The 15,074-nt window shown below is 42.9% G+C and overlaps 2 protein-coding genes and 1 long non-coding RNA gene across 4 annotated transcripts in view; 2 read left to right on the forward strand and 1 right to left on the reverse strand.

Moving 5' to 3' along the window:
- LOC139366988 (serum/glucocorticoid regulated kinase family member 3) overlaps window positions 1-3,316 on the forward strand; it is a 33,824-nt gene extending 30,508 nt beyond the window's left edge. For both annotated transcript variants that reach the window (XM_071104816.1, XM_071104817.1), the window contains 5 exons: window positions 357-443; window positions 583-678; window positions 804-959; window positions 1,555-1,644; window positions 1,762-3,316. In XM_071104816.1, coding sequence (XP_070960917.1) covers window positions 357-443; window positions 583-678; window positions 804-959; window positions 1,555-1,644; window positions 1,762-1,929 — 597 coding nt within the window. In that variant the 3' untranslated portion in view covers window positions 1,930-3,316. The remainder of the gene's footprint in view (window positions 1-356; window positions 444-582; window positions 679-803; window positions 960-1,554; window positions 1,645-1,761) is intronic.
- Window positions 3,317-3,477: 161 nt separating this feature from the next.
- Window positions 3,478-10,192, forward strand: LOC139366805 (minichromosome maintenance domain containing 2). The gene is made up of 13 exons (XM_071104508.1): window positions 3,478-3,574; window positions 3,837-3,967; window positions 4,062-4,317; window positions 4,406-4,528; window positions 4,756-4,857; window positions 5,430-5,558; window positions 7,212-7,449; window positions 7,647-7,852; window positions 8,055-8,221; window positions 8,709-8,888; window positions 9,033-9,175; window positions 9,672-9,781; window positions 10,023-10,192. Exons 1-13 carry the CDS (start codon window positions 3,478-3,480, stop codon window positions 10,190-10,192), a joined length of 2,052 nt encoding a protein of 683 aa, XP_070960609.1.
- Window positions 10,193-10,638: 446 nt separating this feature from the next.
- LOC139366716 (uncharacterized) lies at window positions 10,639-14,159 on the reverse strand. The gene is made up of 5 exons (XR_011626793.1): window positions 14,069-14,159; window positions 12,482-12,753; window positions 12,026-12,261; window positions 11,724-11,774; window positions 10,639-11,509 (listed from the first exon to the last, which is right to left on the reverse strand). It is a non-coding gene; the product is annotated as an uncharacterized lncRNA (long non-coding RNA).
- Window positions 14,160-15,074: the final 915 nt, after the last annotated feature.

Here is a 15,074-nt window from a genome sequence, read left to right on the forward strand (position 1 = left end):
ATTTTTTTGCTGAGTTTAGTCAATGGATAAAATGATGAGATGAATGTCTCAAACTAACCAATCCAACAGGTTATAAAGAAAGCAAGTGTCTGTGTTGAAGCCTAATCCTTCACCAGCTAACACATCTCACACGAACGGCAGTGTCATTTTCAGTTTAGAAGAGAACGTTTGTGATTTGATTGTTTAACTAATGCGTTTCTTGACCGGCCTTATTGAGACTGAGGAAATTGCGAGTGTCCTGAGAGTTGGCTACTCTGGCCAAAATTCCACAAAGAAAATGTATGTTCTTCAGTTCTGACTGAGGATAATGGTGGCAAACACTGTCTAAAATTGTCCCTGACTCCCCTTCTTTAAAGGGACATATAGTTTTGACGGACTTCGGATTGTGCAAGGAAGGCATTTCCCAAGCTGAGACGACAAGCACATTTTGTGGGACACCTGAGGTAATGTTGAACATGTTTTCCAGGACAGCATATGTAATAAGGCATAATAACCTTTTTTAATGTCTGGACCACTGTTCTGGATTGAGACTGAAAAGGCCTGTCATTGCTAATTTATTTAACTCCCCCCCCCCACCCCTAGTACCTAGCTCCAGAGGTCCTGAGGAAACAACCGTATGACAACACAGTGGACTGGTGGTGTCTAGGATCAGTGCTGTATGAAATGCTCTTTGGCCTGGTGAGTTACAGTAGTAGACATTGAAAACAGGCACAATATGTACGGACAGAACACACCCTTGACATAATGCCTGATCACACACTGTCTTAACAGTAACACACATCTATCTCACCTCTGTTCCACAGCCTCCGTTCTACAGCAGAGACACCCATGAGATGTATGAAAACATCCTCCACAAACCCTTGATGATGCGTCCCGGAGCGTCCAACACGGCCTGGTCCCTCCTGCAGGCTCTACTGGAGAAGGACGGCACACACAGACTGGGCTCCAGAGACGACTTCGTGAGTGGTGCCCCTCACAGCATGGCAGTGGTTTATGGTTTTATGTCACCCATCTCATTTAGTTATAAAATATTCCAGTGACCCAAGACTTTTTAAATACTCCAAACTCACTAAATACACACAAATTGACCTTCCTCGAAGTCACAAGAGGTTGGTGGCACCTTACTTGGAGAGTGCGGGATCATGGTGTGAATGGAGCGGAATAGTTGGAATGGTAACAATTACATAAAACCTATGGTTTCCAGGTGTTTGATGCCATTCCATTTGCTCCGTTCCGTCCATTATTGTGAGCTGTTCTCCCCTCAGCAGCCTACAGTGCTCTAAATCCCAAGCTACCATTTATTTAAGTAACACAGCAGTATGCTTCATAGTCTCACAACTGTGACTCATGTATTGCTGTAGCTGATGGCATCTGACTCTCTCTGGTGGAGAAACATTGTCATGACCAGGAGTTGCTCAATAGCTGCAGTGTCTGGCAATGTTCATTTCTTCTTGGCAAGATGGATTGCATTACATCGCTTTCAACAGTATGAAGTAATAGCATTTGCCTTGGTTGTTCTAGAACTGAAAAATATCTATTCTGTTTTTTTTTCAGAATGAGATCAAAGCACATAACTTCTTCTCTGCGATCAAGTGGGATGACCTGGAACAGAGAAAGGTTCCACCTCCATTCACTCCCAATGTGGTAAATGTTCTCAGGGTTACATGTGATTCTGATGTATGGCAACACACGGCAGATGCAACACCAGACCACAAGCATGAATGAACTGATGTTTGTTTTTTCCTCTTTCCTGTTTTGCAGAATTCTCCTTACGACATCACAAACTTTGATCCAGAATTCACAGATGAGACCGTTCCAAACTCTGTGTGCTATACTGAACATGCCATAGTCAACGCCAGTGTAATGGAGGCTGATGATGCCTTCCTAGGTTTTTCCTACGCACCCCCCTCAGATGACTCCTTCCTATGAAAGACTTGCTGTGAGGACCTGCCCCAGAGTTCTGTGAAATTGCCTTAATTGTTATTTTATTTTTACAAGGAGCACATGTGCACCTAAATTGAAAAATGTAGGTGCACACAAAGAAATGTAGGACCACATTGAGAAATATTTGAGGTAAGAAAGCTAGAATCCTTAATTATTCTAGGCGAACTGGTGCTCCTAAATAAAAATTCCATGTCACACAGCAAAATCTTAATGCGATCAAAATGGATGCACTGTAGAGCCTTGGCCTTAACCCAGTATTATTCTATCCTGGTCCTGGAAATCTATAGGGTATGCAGGATTTGTTCCAGCCCAGTAGCTTGTTGATTAGTGTATTTAGGTGTGTTAGTGCTGGTCTGGAACAAAGCCTGCACACCCTGTGTGTCTCCAGGATCAGGACTGAAAAACACTGCCTTAACCTGTCCTAAAGATTTTGAATAAAAGGGAAGAATTTATATTGTGGATGAACCCGTTTTGAGAAAAGCTAAAGTGAGCAGAAGTTGTGATCAGACAGCACTTATGAAAAGGGTTTGGGTTGCAGACTGTGTCAAGAAACCTTTATTTTTACCTAATGATATTTATATAACAAATTATATTTTTAAGAAATGTCGGCCATATTTCTTTCTTGACACATGTATTGGTTGTTGGCTCATGTCCATTTTGGTTCTTTGTTTGAAGAAATGAGGACATTCAGTGTGATGTTGTCCGGCTGGGGTGGGTAAAAAAAAAAAAAATGTCCCCGAAATAAAATCCTAAATTTAAGTGGCGAGTTGGGATGAAAGCGCTTCCTCAAAATCTTTTCGTTCCACTTTAAAAGCAGACTTTGTGGATTTAATGAAATGGCAGTGAACATGTCATTTATATGCTTTCAAAACAGCTAAAAGGAATTGTTTTGTCTCTTCCAATATCAAAATATTTGTTATCCTAACAAGATCACTGGTTAATGGTATATTTAGAAAGTGCTTGTAGTAGGTTTATTTATAGATTCATTGTTAATTTGTGGTGGGAGGGTTCTCAGTCGGAAATACTAGGTCACGGAATATAGTCGTGTTGACAGAGGTCATTTCAGTTCAGATTTTCATTGTGTGTGTTTATATAGACCTTTTCTGTAATGGCTCCAGTGACTTTACTTTGCAAACAGGTGCTGCGCCATCTGATTTATTTCTGTGGTTTGCTTGCCTTTCTGTGTTATAGTTTACAAACTCATAATCTTGCCTTAATTGACACTCAGATATTCCTTAGAAATCCTCACAGAAAACCTCAACCACCAGACTAGGATTGCCATACCATTTCTAACTAACGAGTGTTGTCAACATGCCTCATTGTTCAATACAATGCCTTGGATGTACTGTACATTAAATGAACCAACAAGTTTGTTTTCGATGTCTTGTTTATTACGGAGATGGGGGGACTTGTCTGTCTGTGCTCTCAAATTAGCGAGCACAGTTCAAATGTTCAAGTCGCGTGATATCTTGACTGTGTGACTAGTCTCTTCAGACAACGCTTTAGCTAACGTTAGTCAGTCGGTAACAGAAAATGGAAAACGTTCTCTTACTGAAAGAGTCAATTTTGTCTTTTCTAGACAGAAGTGGAGCTCTTCTTCAACTTGCTGAAGACTGCAAACCATTCAACGGTAAGTTTTAAGGGCCAGTGGTAGGCTAGCTAGCGAGAGCTTTCGGTCAGTGTTAGCTAGCTAGCTAGCTAATGGGATTGTGTGACTCCTGAGGAAAGGGTAACCTAGGCAACCCTGTACCCACTTGGAGGATGTGGTGACACGTGAGACGCAGTCCTTCATAGATGACAGCAAACTGTTAAATAACTGATATGGTTATGTGAATTGATAGAGTTGACTTTATAACAGCTACATCAATCACCCAAGTACCTATTCCCTTCAGACATCCAGCGAAATGAAGCTGTGTATCGGTTCTGTATCCGTGTGAACCCTTCAGACCTAATCGAACTGGATCCTAGATTGGGTGATTGTGTTCTCAATGACCCCCTCAAAGCTACAGCACTGTTTCAATCTGTAAGTCCAAAACATCTCCCATTTACATTACCCCTTATTCAAACCTTGAATTTTGAACATACTGTTTTTTTATTTATTTTTGTCACTCTTTCAGGTTTGTTTTCTGTCAATAAAGACACTCTCCCTCATAGAGAAAATCCACACAGAAAGTCAGGTGAATGTGATCCTGAAGTTTACACACCTACCTCCGTTCCCTGAGTACACCTTGGACCTCTGTGAGTTTCCCTGTGGTTATGGCCCCATGAGGCCTGTTGCCATGGAGGGCTTGGCCATCGCGATGACTAGGGTCTCCAAGTACACTCAGGGAGCCAGGTTTCTCTGTTCTGAGGAGGACTGTCCCTGCTCAACAGGTAGGCCTGATTACAAGTAACCTATTTCTGTTTTCATAACATCACGGTAATGCCATTTACAAATTCTGTAATATGATGTTATCCTCAGGGTTCCATCACATCAGAGTGCACGCACCCGGAGCCACTGAGTCAGCCACAGTGAGGAGTGACTTCAGCTGCCTGCTCTGCTCCTCTCACCTCAAAGAGGACATCAAGTTCCGGGTCCTGGGGGGTGAGAATGTCCCTAAATGATACCTGATGAAGTAGCCTCACATGCCATTCTTACATGTAGCTCGTCGTTTCTTACTAGCTCTGATTTTGCTGACAGCTACTTTATTGAAGAAAATGTACTTGAATGTGATTGTCTCATCTAGCTACCTTAAGATGGATGCACTGGATAAGAACATCTGCTAAATGACTGACCTTTTGTAATGTAAATATAATGTGGTTTGGAAACAGACAAGCAGCTTGTAGAGCTGATCCATGTTAAAGCACTGGATGTCCTGAAAGTCCATCCTCCCAGTGCCCTCAGGTACCAGTCTGTCACCCTGTTTCTCAGAGGTAAGCTCACATAATGATAATTTTGCCCAAACGTTTTGTAATGTTCACATATTGCAAGTCAAGATTTCGTTTTATCTCCTTAGAAAAGTAACTTAGAAGTTTGTTAGGAATTTTCTCTTCCTTTTCCATGACAAATGTAATTTTGGAGCCAAAATCCAATGGGGGAAGAGTTAAAATAGAGGTTTGAGTAGCCAGCCACGCAGTAGTGCCCCTGGGTGAGATATTAGGTGTTCCTGTGCCCTCCAATAACATTGTCCAGCCATTACCCCTGAGAGAGCAGTGATTCTCAGTGCCAGTATTAGCATATTCTGTTGACCTAGTCTTCTGGAGGAATTCAACACAGCTAGATCACGTTACTAAACATATATGTTAATAAGTGTAAGAAACACTCATTAGTTGGGTCACACAACGCACACACAGTGAGATCTTTGTTCCAAGGGCCTGGTTCCTGTGTTGCTCTTGGCAGGGGTGTGTAGGTGCCTTGCATGTTCCTCAAATAATTAGGAAAAAGCAAGACAGAACCGGACAACCCCTCTGAGTGTTATGGTTCTGTTTCCCCCACAACATCGTAGATGAGCTGTGTAACTCCATGAGGATTGGACGTCTGTACAGGGTGCTGGGCATACCGGCCCATGTCCACCAGTGGCCCAACGTCACCTGGAGTGTGGAGGCCAATAGCGTTCAACCGTGGGAGCCTGAATGTAAGGACCTATATGATGCTTACAATGGTACAGATCAGCTTACATTAAATCCTATTCAGAATCTATAGGTCTGATTTTCAGCTACTCCGAGAAAGCCATTCATAAGGAACATGTATGTGTGTGTCATTGTGTGTGAGGACTGACCTCTGACTTGCTTATACCAGAACAGTACAGTACAGTCAAAAGTTTGGACAAACCTACTCATTCCAGGGATTTTATTTATTTGACCTATTTTCTACATTGTAGAATAATAGTGAAGACATAAACAACACATATGGAATCATGTAGTAACCAAGTGTAAAACAAATCTAAATATATTTTGAGATTCTTCAAATAGCCACCCTTTGCCTTGATGACAGCGTTGCACACTTTTGGCATTCTCTCAACCAGCTTCATGAGGTAGTCAGTCACCTGGAATGCATTTCAATTAAATTGTTAAGTTAATTTGTGGATTTTTTGAGCCAATCAGTTGTGTTGTGACAGGTAGGGTTGGTAAACAGAAGATAGCCCTATATTTGGTAAAAGACCAAGTCCATATTATGGCAAGAACAGCTCAAATAAACAAAGAGAAACGACAGTCCACCATTACTTTAAGACATGAAGGTCAGTCAATCCAGAAAATGTGCAGTCGTAAAAACCATTAAGCGCTATGAAAAAACTGGCTCTCATGAGGACCGCTACAGGAAAAGGAGACCCATTGTTACCTCTGCTGCAGGGGATAAGTTCATTAGAGTTACCAGCCTCAGAAATTGCAGCCCAAATAAATGCTTCAGAGTTCAAGTAACAGACACATCTCAACATCAACTCTTCAGAGGAGACTGTTTGAAACAGGCCTTCATAGTCGAATTGCTGCAAAGAAACCACTAGTAAAGGACACCAATAAGAATAGACTTGCTTGGGCCAAGAAACACGAGCAATGGACATTAGATCGGTGGAAATCTGTCCTTTGGCTCCAAATTGGAGATTTTTGGTTCCAACCGCCGTGTCTTTGTGAGATGCAGAGTAGATGAACGGATGATTTCAGCATGTGTGGAGCATGGAGGATGTGTGATGGTGCTTTGCTGGTGACACTGTCAGTGATTTATTTATAATTCAAGGCACACTTAACCAGCATGGCTACCACAGCATTCTGCAGCAATACTCCATCCCATCTGATTTGAGTTTAGTGGAACTATCATTTGTTTTTCAACAGGACAATAAGCCAAAACACTTCCAGGCTGTGTAAGGGCTATTTGTCCAAGAAGGAGAGTGATGGAGTGCTGCATAAGATTACCTGGCCTCCACAATCCCCCGACCTCAACCCAATTGAGATGGTTTGGACCACAGAGTGAAGGAAAAGCAGCCAACAAGTGCTCAGAATATGTGGGAACTCCAAGACTGTTAGAAAAGCATTCCAGGTGAAGCTGGTTGAGAGAATGCCAAGAGTGTGCAAAGGGTGGCTACTTTGAAGAATCTAAAATAAAATATATTATGATTTGTTTCCATAGTTTATGTCTTCACTAATATTCGACAATGTAGAAAATACAACAAATAAAGAACTCTTGAATGTGTAGGTGTCCAAACTTTTGACTGGTACTGTATATTCAATGACAACACCTCACAGTCCAGTAGATTATTTCCACCCCTCTTCTTTTCCTTCAACCACACCCCCAGACACGGGCACCATCAGCTCTAACTTCCAGGCCCTGTTGACGGCAACAGCCTGTTCCCCCTGGAGGTTCTCTGCCATTGTGGCTAACACGTTTGGATCCCCTGTGGTTCCCCCGGGCTTGTACAGCACTCTGAAGCTGGGCCTGCTGCTCAGCCTGGTCCAGGGCCGGGAGGACAGCCCAGACTCACTGCACTGCCTGGACCTGCTAGCCCTGACGACTGACACACTCATACTGGAAAGGTCCTGCATTATAATGCTTCAGTCAGACAGTCAATTAATCAATCTCTGAATCAGTCAATCAATCAACCATGTTCTTAGGAAGCACAATACAATGGCCAAAGCAATAACATTACTACAGTAAAATTATACTATGCCTATATTCAAGTCAACAGCATAAATAAATAGTTGAGAGCCAGCCTCCGTTACCCCCGTCTTAGGCTGATGACGTACAGCCTGGGTCTGGCTGGCCGTGGGGTGAGACACCCTGCGACAGGGGAGATGTTTGCCTCTCTTTCTCGTGATGAACACGGAGCAGGCACGGCTAACATCCACGCTGGCTCCGCCCTGCTGGCCACTGGGGGCGTCTGCATGCTCGGGGACCTGGGCCACCACAGGAAAGATAAGATGGACGCCCTTCAGTCAGGTACAGAGCCCTGCTTACCTTGTAGCCTGGAGCCAGTCTGATACAGCTGTAGCAATGCAACATTATGGCACCTCCTGTGACACAAAGTATAGAGTAAGTTATTTGAGTGTATAGCCCAAGGAACTGGTTTCACACGGGGCCTTTGCCTTCTATCCACCCCCAACAGTTAGTTCACCTTTGACCGCTCTCCTTCCCCACCCAGCTCTGGAGAGTCGGACAGTGTCTGTGATCATCCCAGGGAAGAAGTATGGAGAGGATGCTGACCAGCAGATCTCCTTCCCTGTCCAGTGCAGCTTCTGGGCCTTGGCAGACTCCACAGCTCCCTCAAACAAGACCACCAGGACTGACAGTACAGTGCTGGGAACAGTGGTGGGTCATAGTTGTTTAATTTACATTACATTCAAATTTATTGGACTACTGCACTTGATAAATGTGAGTGCCCCCATTGGGATGTTGTCTGATATGGTGATTCTGCAACAATGCTATTCCATGTGAGCAGTTTGAAACCTTTTCTCCTACCACACAATGCCAATAGTACTCAGCACTGGCAAATATGTGTTCCCGAAATGTCAAATCTGAGCCAGCCAATTGTCTGTTTAGGCGTTTGCTTTATGTAGGCAAAGCAGGAAGGGGAGACAATTTACTCTCTTCAGAGGAAGTAGTTAATTGTTCCACTCATGGAACAGACTGCTGTCCAAACAAACGCTTTCAGGTTCTCTTCCACTTTGGCCTGTGCCTATTCAGGATGGACAAGAAACAGTACTCTAGTGGTAAATATAGTACTTCCATGTTAAGGTATTTTAACAAAATTAGCTACCAGCCACATGAAAATCTGTGATCCATTGTGTGTGTGTAGGACATGGGCTCGGTCCCTGCCCAGTTGGCTGAGGCCTTTGGTCTGGTGATCCTGTGTCGGGAGGCAGGGGGAAAGCAAGCCCTGCTAGCCCAGACGGTGCACACCCTCAGACAGGCAGTGCAGCCCGGAGAGCCCCTCTACCCATCCTGCATGCAGTTCACCACACAGGACTATAAGGAGGTAAAACCACACAATACTGTACACACTATAATGATATTTACCTTTATGTAATTTATGGCACATATAAAAAATACATCTGCACACTTTTAGATGCTTTGTGACAGACAACATTGACCTACCATTGTGCTCTCTTCCTTCCCCTAGCTTCTGGCCCACACCCAGAGGATCCAGACAGAGCTGAGCCCCGGGGCAGAGATGATGATACATGGCTATTACATGGCCAGCAGAAGGGTCCGCTCAGACTCGGGCCATGGTGCAAAGGTGTCTGTGGCCTCCATCAAGCTACTGTAAGGGCCTACCACATGCTGAGGGTTATTCATTAAAAAAATACCATGTTTAATATTTATACACATCACCCTTTTACTTATTTTAGTGTTTAACTTGGGCATTTGTCAAATACGATTTAACTATGTGTAAGAGAAAAAGCCCTTCAAATTCTCAGGGCACCTGCAATGTCATATTTCTCCACAAGGTGGAGCACAATCATTCATTTACAGAACCAATAAATGGGTGCCCGAGTCTAGACTATTTTTTGTGTAGGCTGGAAAATATTTTCAGTGGTATCAGATTGGGTTTATTTTTACACAATTTCATCAGTGACACTATATAGATATACAAAAGGCTTATCACTAAGACAGGTTTTTCCAGATCTGATGGTCTGTTCCTACATGGTGTATTTCATTGCCAGTTAGTAACTGTACCATTACTCACAGTAAATTCTGTTTAGCTAAAAACTAGACATTTGTTTACTTCTAATGGTCTTTATTGGCATGTTTCTTCCAGGATCTCCCTGGCTGAGGCCCACAGTAAGCTGTGTCTGAGAAGCACAGTGCTGGAGGAGGATGCAGTGATCGCTGTGTTGCTGTGTGAAAACTCAATCACTCTCAGACATGGTATGACACACAGGACCGAAGGCCAAGTCAGACTCCCGCAGTCATGCCTAGGTCTTGCTTTAATGTCAGTGAGTGGGGATTTCTACAGTCAAATCACATTTTTATCAGTCACATGCAGGTGTAGCTACAGGCAAGAGTATTCTGGCCATGATCTTTTTTGCTCTAGTAATAGCAGCCAGTGTGGACTGCAGTCTAGATTTTCCCTGATAGTTGGTCTGGGGACTGCTCCCTCTACCTACAGGAGCCTCAGCGCTCGTTATCCCACCCGACGCAGCATTTCCCTGTGACCTGTGTGACCTGGAAGCTCTCCACAGGAGAGACCTTATCCTGGAGCAGCTCCAACAAAGCATCCTGCACTTTGTCTATGCCTACGCACCCGGGGCCGCCAGCTACATCACTGAGGAGGAATAGGACCACAGCTAAGTTAAAGGATTTTTCTATATTGAATTGCAATGGTGAAATTAGCTACTCAGAAGAAGAAACGCAACGTATTGATCCCAGAAATGTTCCATATGCACAAAGCGCTTCAAATTGAGCGTTTCTCCTCTGCCAAGATAATCCATCCACCTGACAGGTGTGTCATACCAAGTAGCTGATTAAACAGCATGATTGCTGTAGCCACATATCAGGTTGAGGGAGAGTGGAATTGGCATGCTGACTGCAGGAATGTCCACCAGAGTATTGAATGAGAATTTGGCAGTACATCCAACCGGCCTCACCGGTTGGATGTCACCTCACCATAAGCCACCCAGACAGGTGATAAAACTAATTCTGACTGGGTGGGCCTATTCCCTCCCAGGCCAACCCATGGCTACGCACCTGCAGTCAATTGAAATACATGAACTGTAACATTCATATTTTTCAGTGTAATTCAATGTAGGCAGAAAAAAGATTGCGATTAATGTACCATAAAATATTTTATTTCATAACAGGGCAGAATAAAATCTGATTAAAACAAACATTTAACCTTAAGCAGGGGAGTCAGACCAAGGTTGTGCTTTTTTTGACAGGCAAGAATGGTGAAAATAGGGTGATAGTTTAGGTCTCCAGGGTCATATTTGTGAAGGAGTTCATGCACTGCTTTCCAAACCTTGTGAATTGTCAACAAATAGAAGAAATCAGTTAAATAAATGACCATTGTCTAATGAGATTAGCCATCAACCTACAACTTTCTACCATCGTGGGTTTAGTTACAATGCTGGTAATTCAAATGAATGGCTTTTCAGCAGGGTAAATTAGCAGAAATGTCAGAAAAGGCATCAATTCCATTTAAAATGAATGGACACCTTTCAACCCAGGAAATAACTCCCCTACTGCAGGCCTAACAATCCTGCATGATGAAATAAGAGTCTCAAACCTTAGTCAGGGATTGCAGGTTTAATGATTGAAGGTAGACCCTGCAAAATGCCCCTGCCACGAGGTGCACCGCAGATATTGAGCTAAGCAAGATGCTCACGCTTCAACACTCTTAGTTGTGGAAATTGACCCCCTTTACTCAATGCATCTATACCATATCGCTGCGTCTACCTATAATGATCAATGCTAATATTGGCAGTTCAGTTAGTCACAGCATCCCAATTTAGTCAGATCAGTAAATAGCAAAAGTGAGAAGTCATCACAACTCCAGTAGAAGACTGAAGGAAACCAGTTGGCTATTTAGCCCTCACACTCACCATAGGGTTGAGATTTAAGTCTTCATATTCCACATACTGGATCATCAAACCCAATCTAGGAGAGAACAGTCTATTAGCATGACTATCATTTGATTGTAGTTAGGCAAAATATACAAGCAATTATACTGTAGTTCAGGAAGTCTCTCTCAGCATCCCAATTTAGTCTGATGGGTAAACGGCAAAATGTAGAACTCATCACTCCAGTTTCGTGCACATTTGCCGATCAAAGACATGTTTGGCCCTCAGATTAAAAATAATATTTTACTCACCACAGGGCAAGATCTACATCAGTCTTCAATATACATCCTGGCCCATTAACTCTATGAAAGAACAGAATCTTATTAAAATTATAATTTGATAGATAATGTAAAATATATCTCAGAATAATGGTAGTTCAGTTAGTCACACTGTCAGCACCCCAATAATGGTCTGATGGGTAAACGGCAAAAATGATAACTCATCACAACATTAACCAAAGGGAAAACAGATTTCAAACAGGCCACTCAAGTGGGCTGGTTGTATACTAGTCGGTTAATGCCAGTGGAAACGAGAAGGTATAGGCCTAACTCACCAAAAACAAGATGTAGATTGCGTGTCAAACTCATTGCACGAAGGGCAGAGTGTATGCAGGTTTTCACTGCTCCCTGTACTTGATTGACGAGTTAAGGTCACTCCATCACCTGGTTGTCTAAGCCTTAACTGAAAGGAAAACCCAAAACCCACAGACACTAGGCTCTCTATGGAATGAGTGACACCCCTGGTGTAGATCTCTTATAGCGTCTTCAGTACCCTGCCAGCCAATCAAATCTGTGGGAGAAAAAAATTGTTATACTGATGATCATTGGCCTCCAATCGAGATGTGGGTTGAAATTGTATTCTTTAGTTAGAATAATGCTCTGGTTCAGTTAGTCACAGTCTCAACACCCCAATTTAGTCAGATGGGTAAACGGCAAATGTGTGAAGTCATCACAGTACCAGCAGAACAACCGACTAGCAGAGCATAGCTTATAGTTAGGAATGAACTCACCTCAGTACACTACTGGCATAGCCAGCACCATCTGTCCCCAAAAGAAAAACCTGTGAAAAAAACTGAATGAACTTTGTGACAAAAAAATGTATAAATCAAATTGGACTGACAGTTGTGGTATGGTCATTGTTGTGATTTTACTGGTAGTTAACGGCAAAAATGATATTCTAGGCCTTTTAATAAACCTTGGTTTAAGAATGGACGACTCACTCCAGTACAACAAAGGATGCATCCGTGTCTGGATCCTTCAACACCCTTCAAGTCCATGAACGCTATAAGAGAAATACATAAAACCTGAAGTGAAATTCCTGCTGCTGTATATTTAAAAACACTGTCATAAATCAGCCTACACAGCTGTCGAATTTAACAAATTCAAGGTTCAGCTAATTCTGGGATTCAGATCGCACACAACTCTACTGCTCAGATATTCAAAGATATTAAGAGAGCCACATTCAGAGCTATGTGAAGCATTCTGCACTTTGAAAAAGTCTGAGTGACATCCAAAAATAGTACTCCCAAGTAATTGCCAGGTAACTGGTGTGGCACTATTGGTTTTTATCTTGCATGGATAAGCTGTACTGAAGGAATAGCCAATGCACTCCGAACACAACTAGACAGCTAAAATGAGTAATGAACTTAGGGTCAGGGGGCACATTTAACACAGCTTGGGAGTACTGCACAATGAAAGCCCACACTGCAGCCTTTCCAAGGAAGGTTCAACAGCAGATCACGACCTTAACCAAGACCTTTACTCCTTTGAGACGTCCAAAGTCGAGATTCCACAATGAAGTCATTGCGAAGACAATTAACAGACCACCGTGGTATCCGATGATCGGTGACCAGAGCAGGTGTGCAGTAACCTAACTAACAATAGGGGCCGAAATGACAAAGGGGCCATTTATCATCGGATCTGGGACAAGCAGCAGACAGTATGATTTATTACAATACTGCTGGGACATTTAGGCCCAAATACACCGTTCGATAAGTCATTTATTCCATTCCATTCACACATGATACTAAGATCCAAGAGTAAACCGTCAATTTATTTTGGTAAAATTATCCATAGTATTATTGCCAACAGCTCACATGCACCGACAAAAGTGCCTCAAATGTCTGCGGGATGCACCAATTTGAGCATAAACATGAGGGAGTGGTTAATTAGCAAACTAAATGAATGATTATTAAATAATTAATGAGCTGCACCCTTTGCCAGACAATATCCATACATTACCAGTCTCTCGCTTACCCTAGCGCTAACTACATTATGGCCACGACAGTCTGCCTACTCACGTGATCAGTGGCATTGATTCGTGGCCCTCGAGCGCAGCGCACCAGTGACAAGGAAACGGTTCGCTTACTAACCTAGTCAATAAAATTGTATCATTGAAACGGGACGATTATATTACAGAAAACTACGTAAATGATTTCGAATCCATTTTTAGAGGGAAGGATATAATCCTTATTTTGACGGCGGAAACGTCAGGTTAGCTAACATGCTAGTGTTCTGGTATTTTATATAGCCAGCTAAAACACCAATTTGCATTATTATTGAATAAAACCGACTGCCTAATGTTATTAGCAACCTACCTGTTGCCTGAACGGGGAACTCAACAAGTTGTTGCTCATAAAAATAATATGGGTGCGAGCGCATACAACCTCCATGCGTCCTCCTTCGTTGTTCTTCCACAGAGAAAGATGAGACTTCCTGCTTCATCGTTATTGGCATGCGCAGTCTGAGCTCACATCACGCAGGCAACTACCAAAAACACCCTACAAGGTTTTACCTATTATTATGAGGCAGCTAATAGGTCTATTTTATAACTTTTGAAAACGGTGTTTTAATTGTATTTGTGTTTTGGCCATTTTCATTTGAATTAAAAGGTCCAATGCAGCTGTTTTGATCTCAATATCAAATCATTTCTGGGTAACAATTTACGTTAAGTACCTTAATGTGGGTTTTCAATTAACATTGTCAAAAAGATGGCTTAACAAAGAGCAATTTCTCAAACAAATTGTTTTTCTAGGACTGTCTGGGAGTGGTCTGAGTGGGGAGGGGAAAGGTGAAAAAAAAGCTGTTATTGGCAGAGAGGTTTGGAACTCTCTTTCTTATTGGTCTATTAACGGTCAACAGGCAGGCCAAAACTCCATCCCACCAAAACAGGCAGAAATGTCAGGCAGTCTTTTCAGACAGCTCTTACACTAAAAGGGCATTATCATCGTAGTGTGGAAATACACACTCAGTGGCCAGTTTATTAGACACATCACCCCGTTCATGAAAACGGTTCGCTCCTACAGACAGCGAGTCACATGGCCGTGGCTTGCTTTATAAAGCAGGCAGACAGGCATCTGGTTACTGCTTCGATTAAACGTTAGAATGGGCAAAACGGGTGACCTAAGCGACTTCGAGTGTGATATGATCGTCGGTGCCAGGCGCGCCGGTTCCAGTATCTAAGTAACGGACGGCCCCCTGGGCTTGTCATACACGGCAGTGTCTAGGGTTTACCGATAATGGTGCGACAAACAAAAAAACTTCCAGTCAGTGGCAGTCCTGTGGGCGGAAACAGCTCGTTAACGAGAGTGGTCAAAGGAGAAT

Source organism: Oncorhynchus clarkii, chromosome 15 (assembly GCF_045791955.1).
Source record: "Oncorhynchus clarkii lewisi isolate Uvic-CL-2024 chromosome 15, UVic_Ocla_1.0, whole genome shotgun sequence".
In the NCBI taxonomy this organism is placed as follows: Eukaryota; Metazoa; Chordata; class Actinopteri; order Salmoniformes; family Salmonidae; genus Oncorhynchus; species Oncorhynchus clarkii.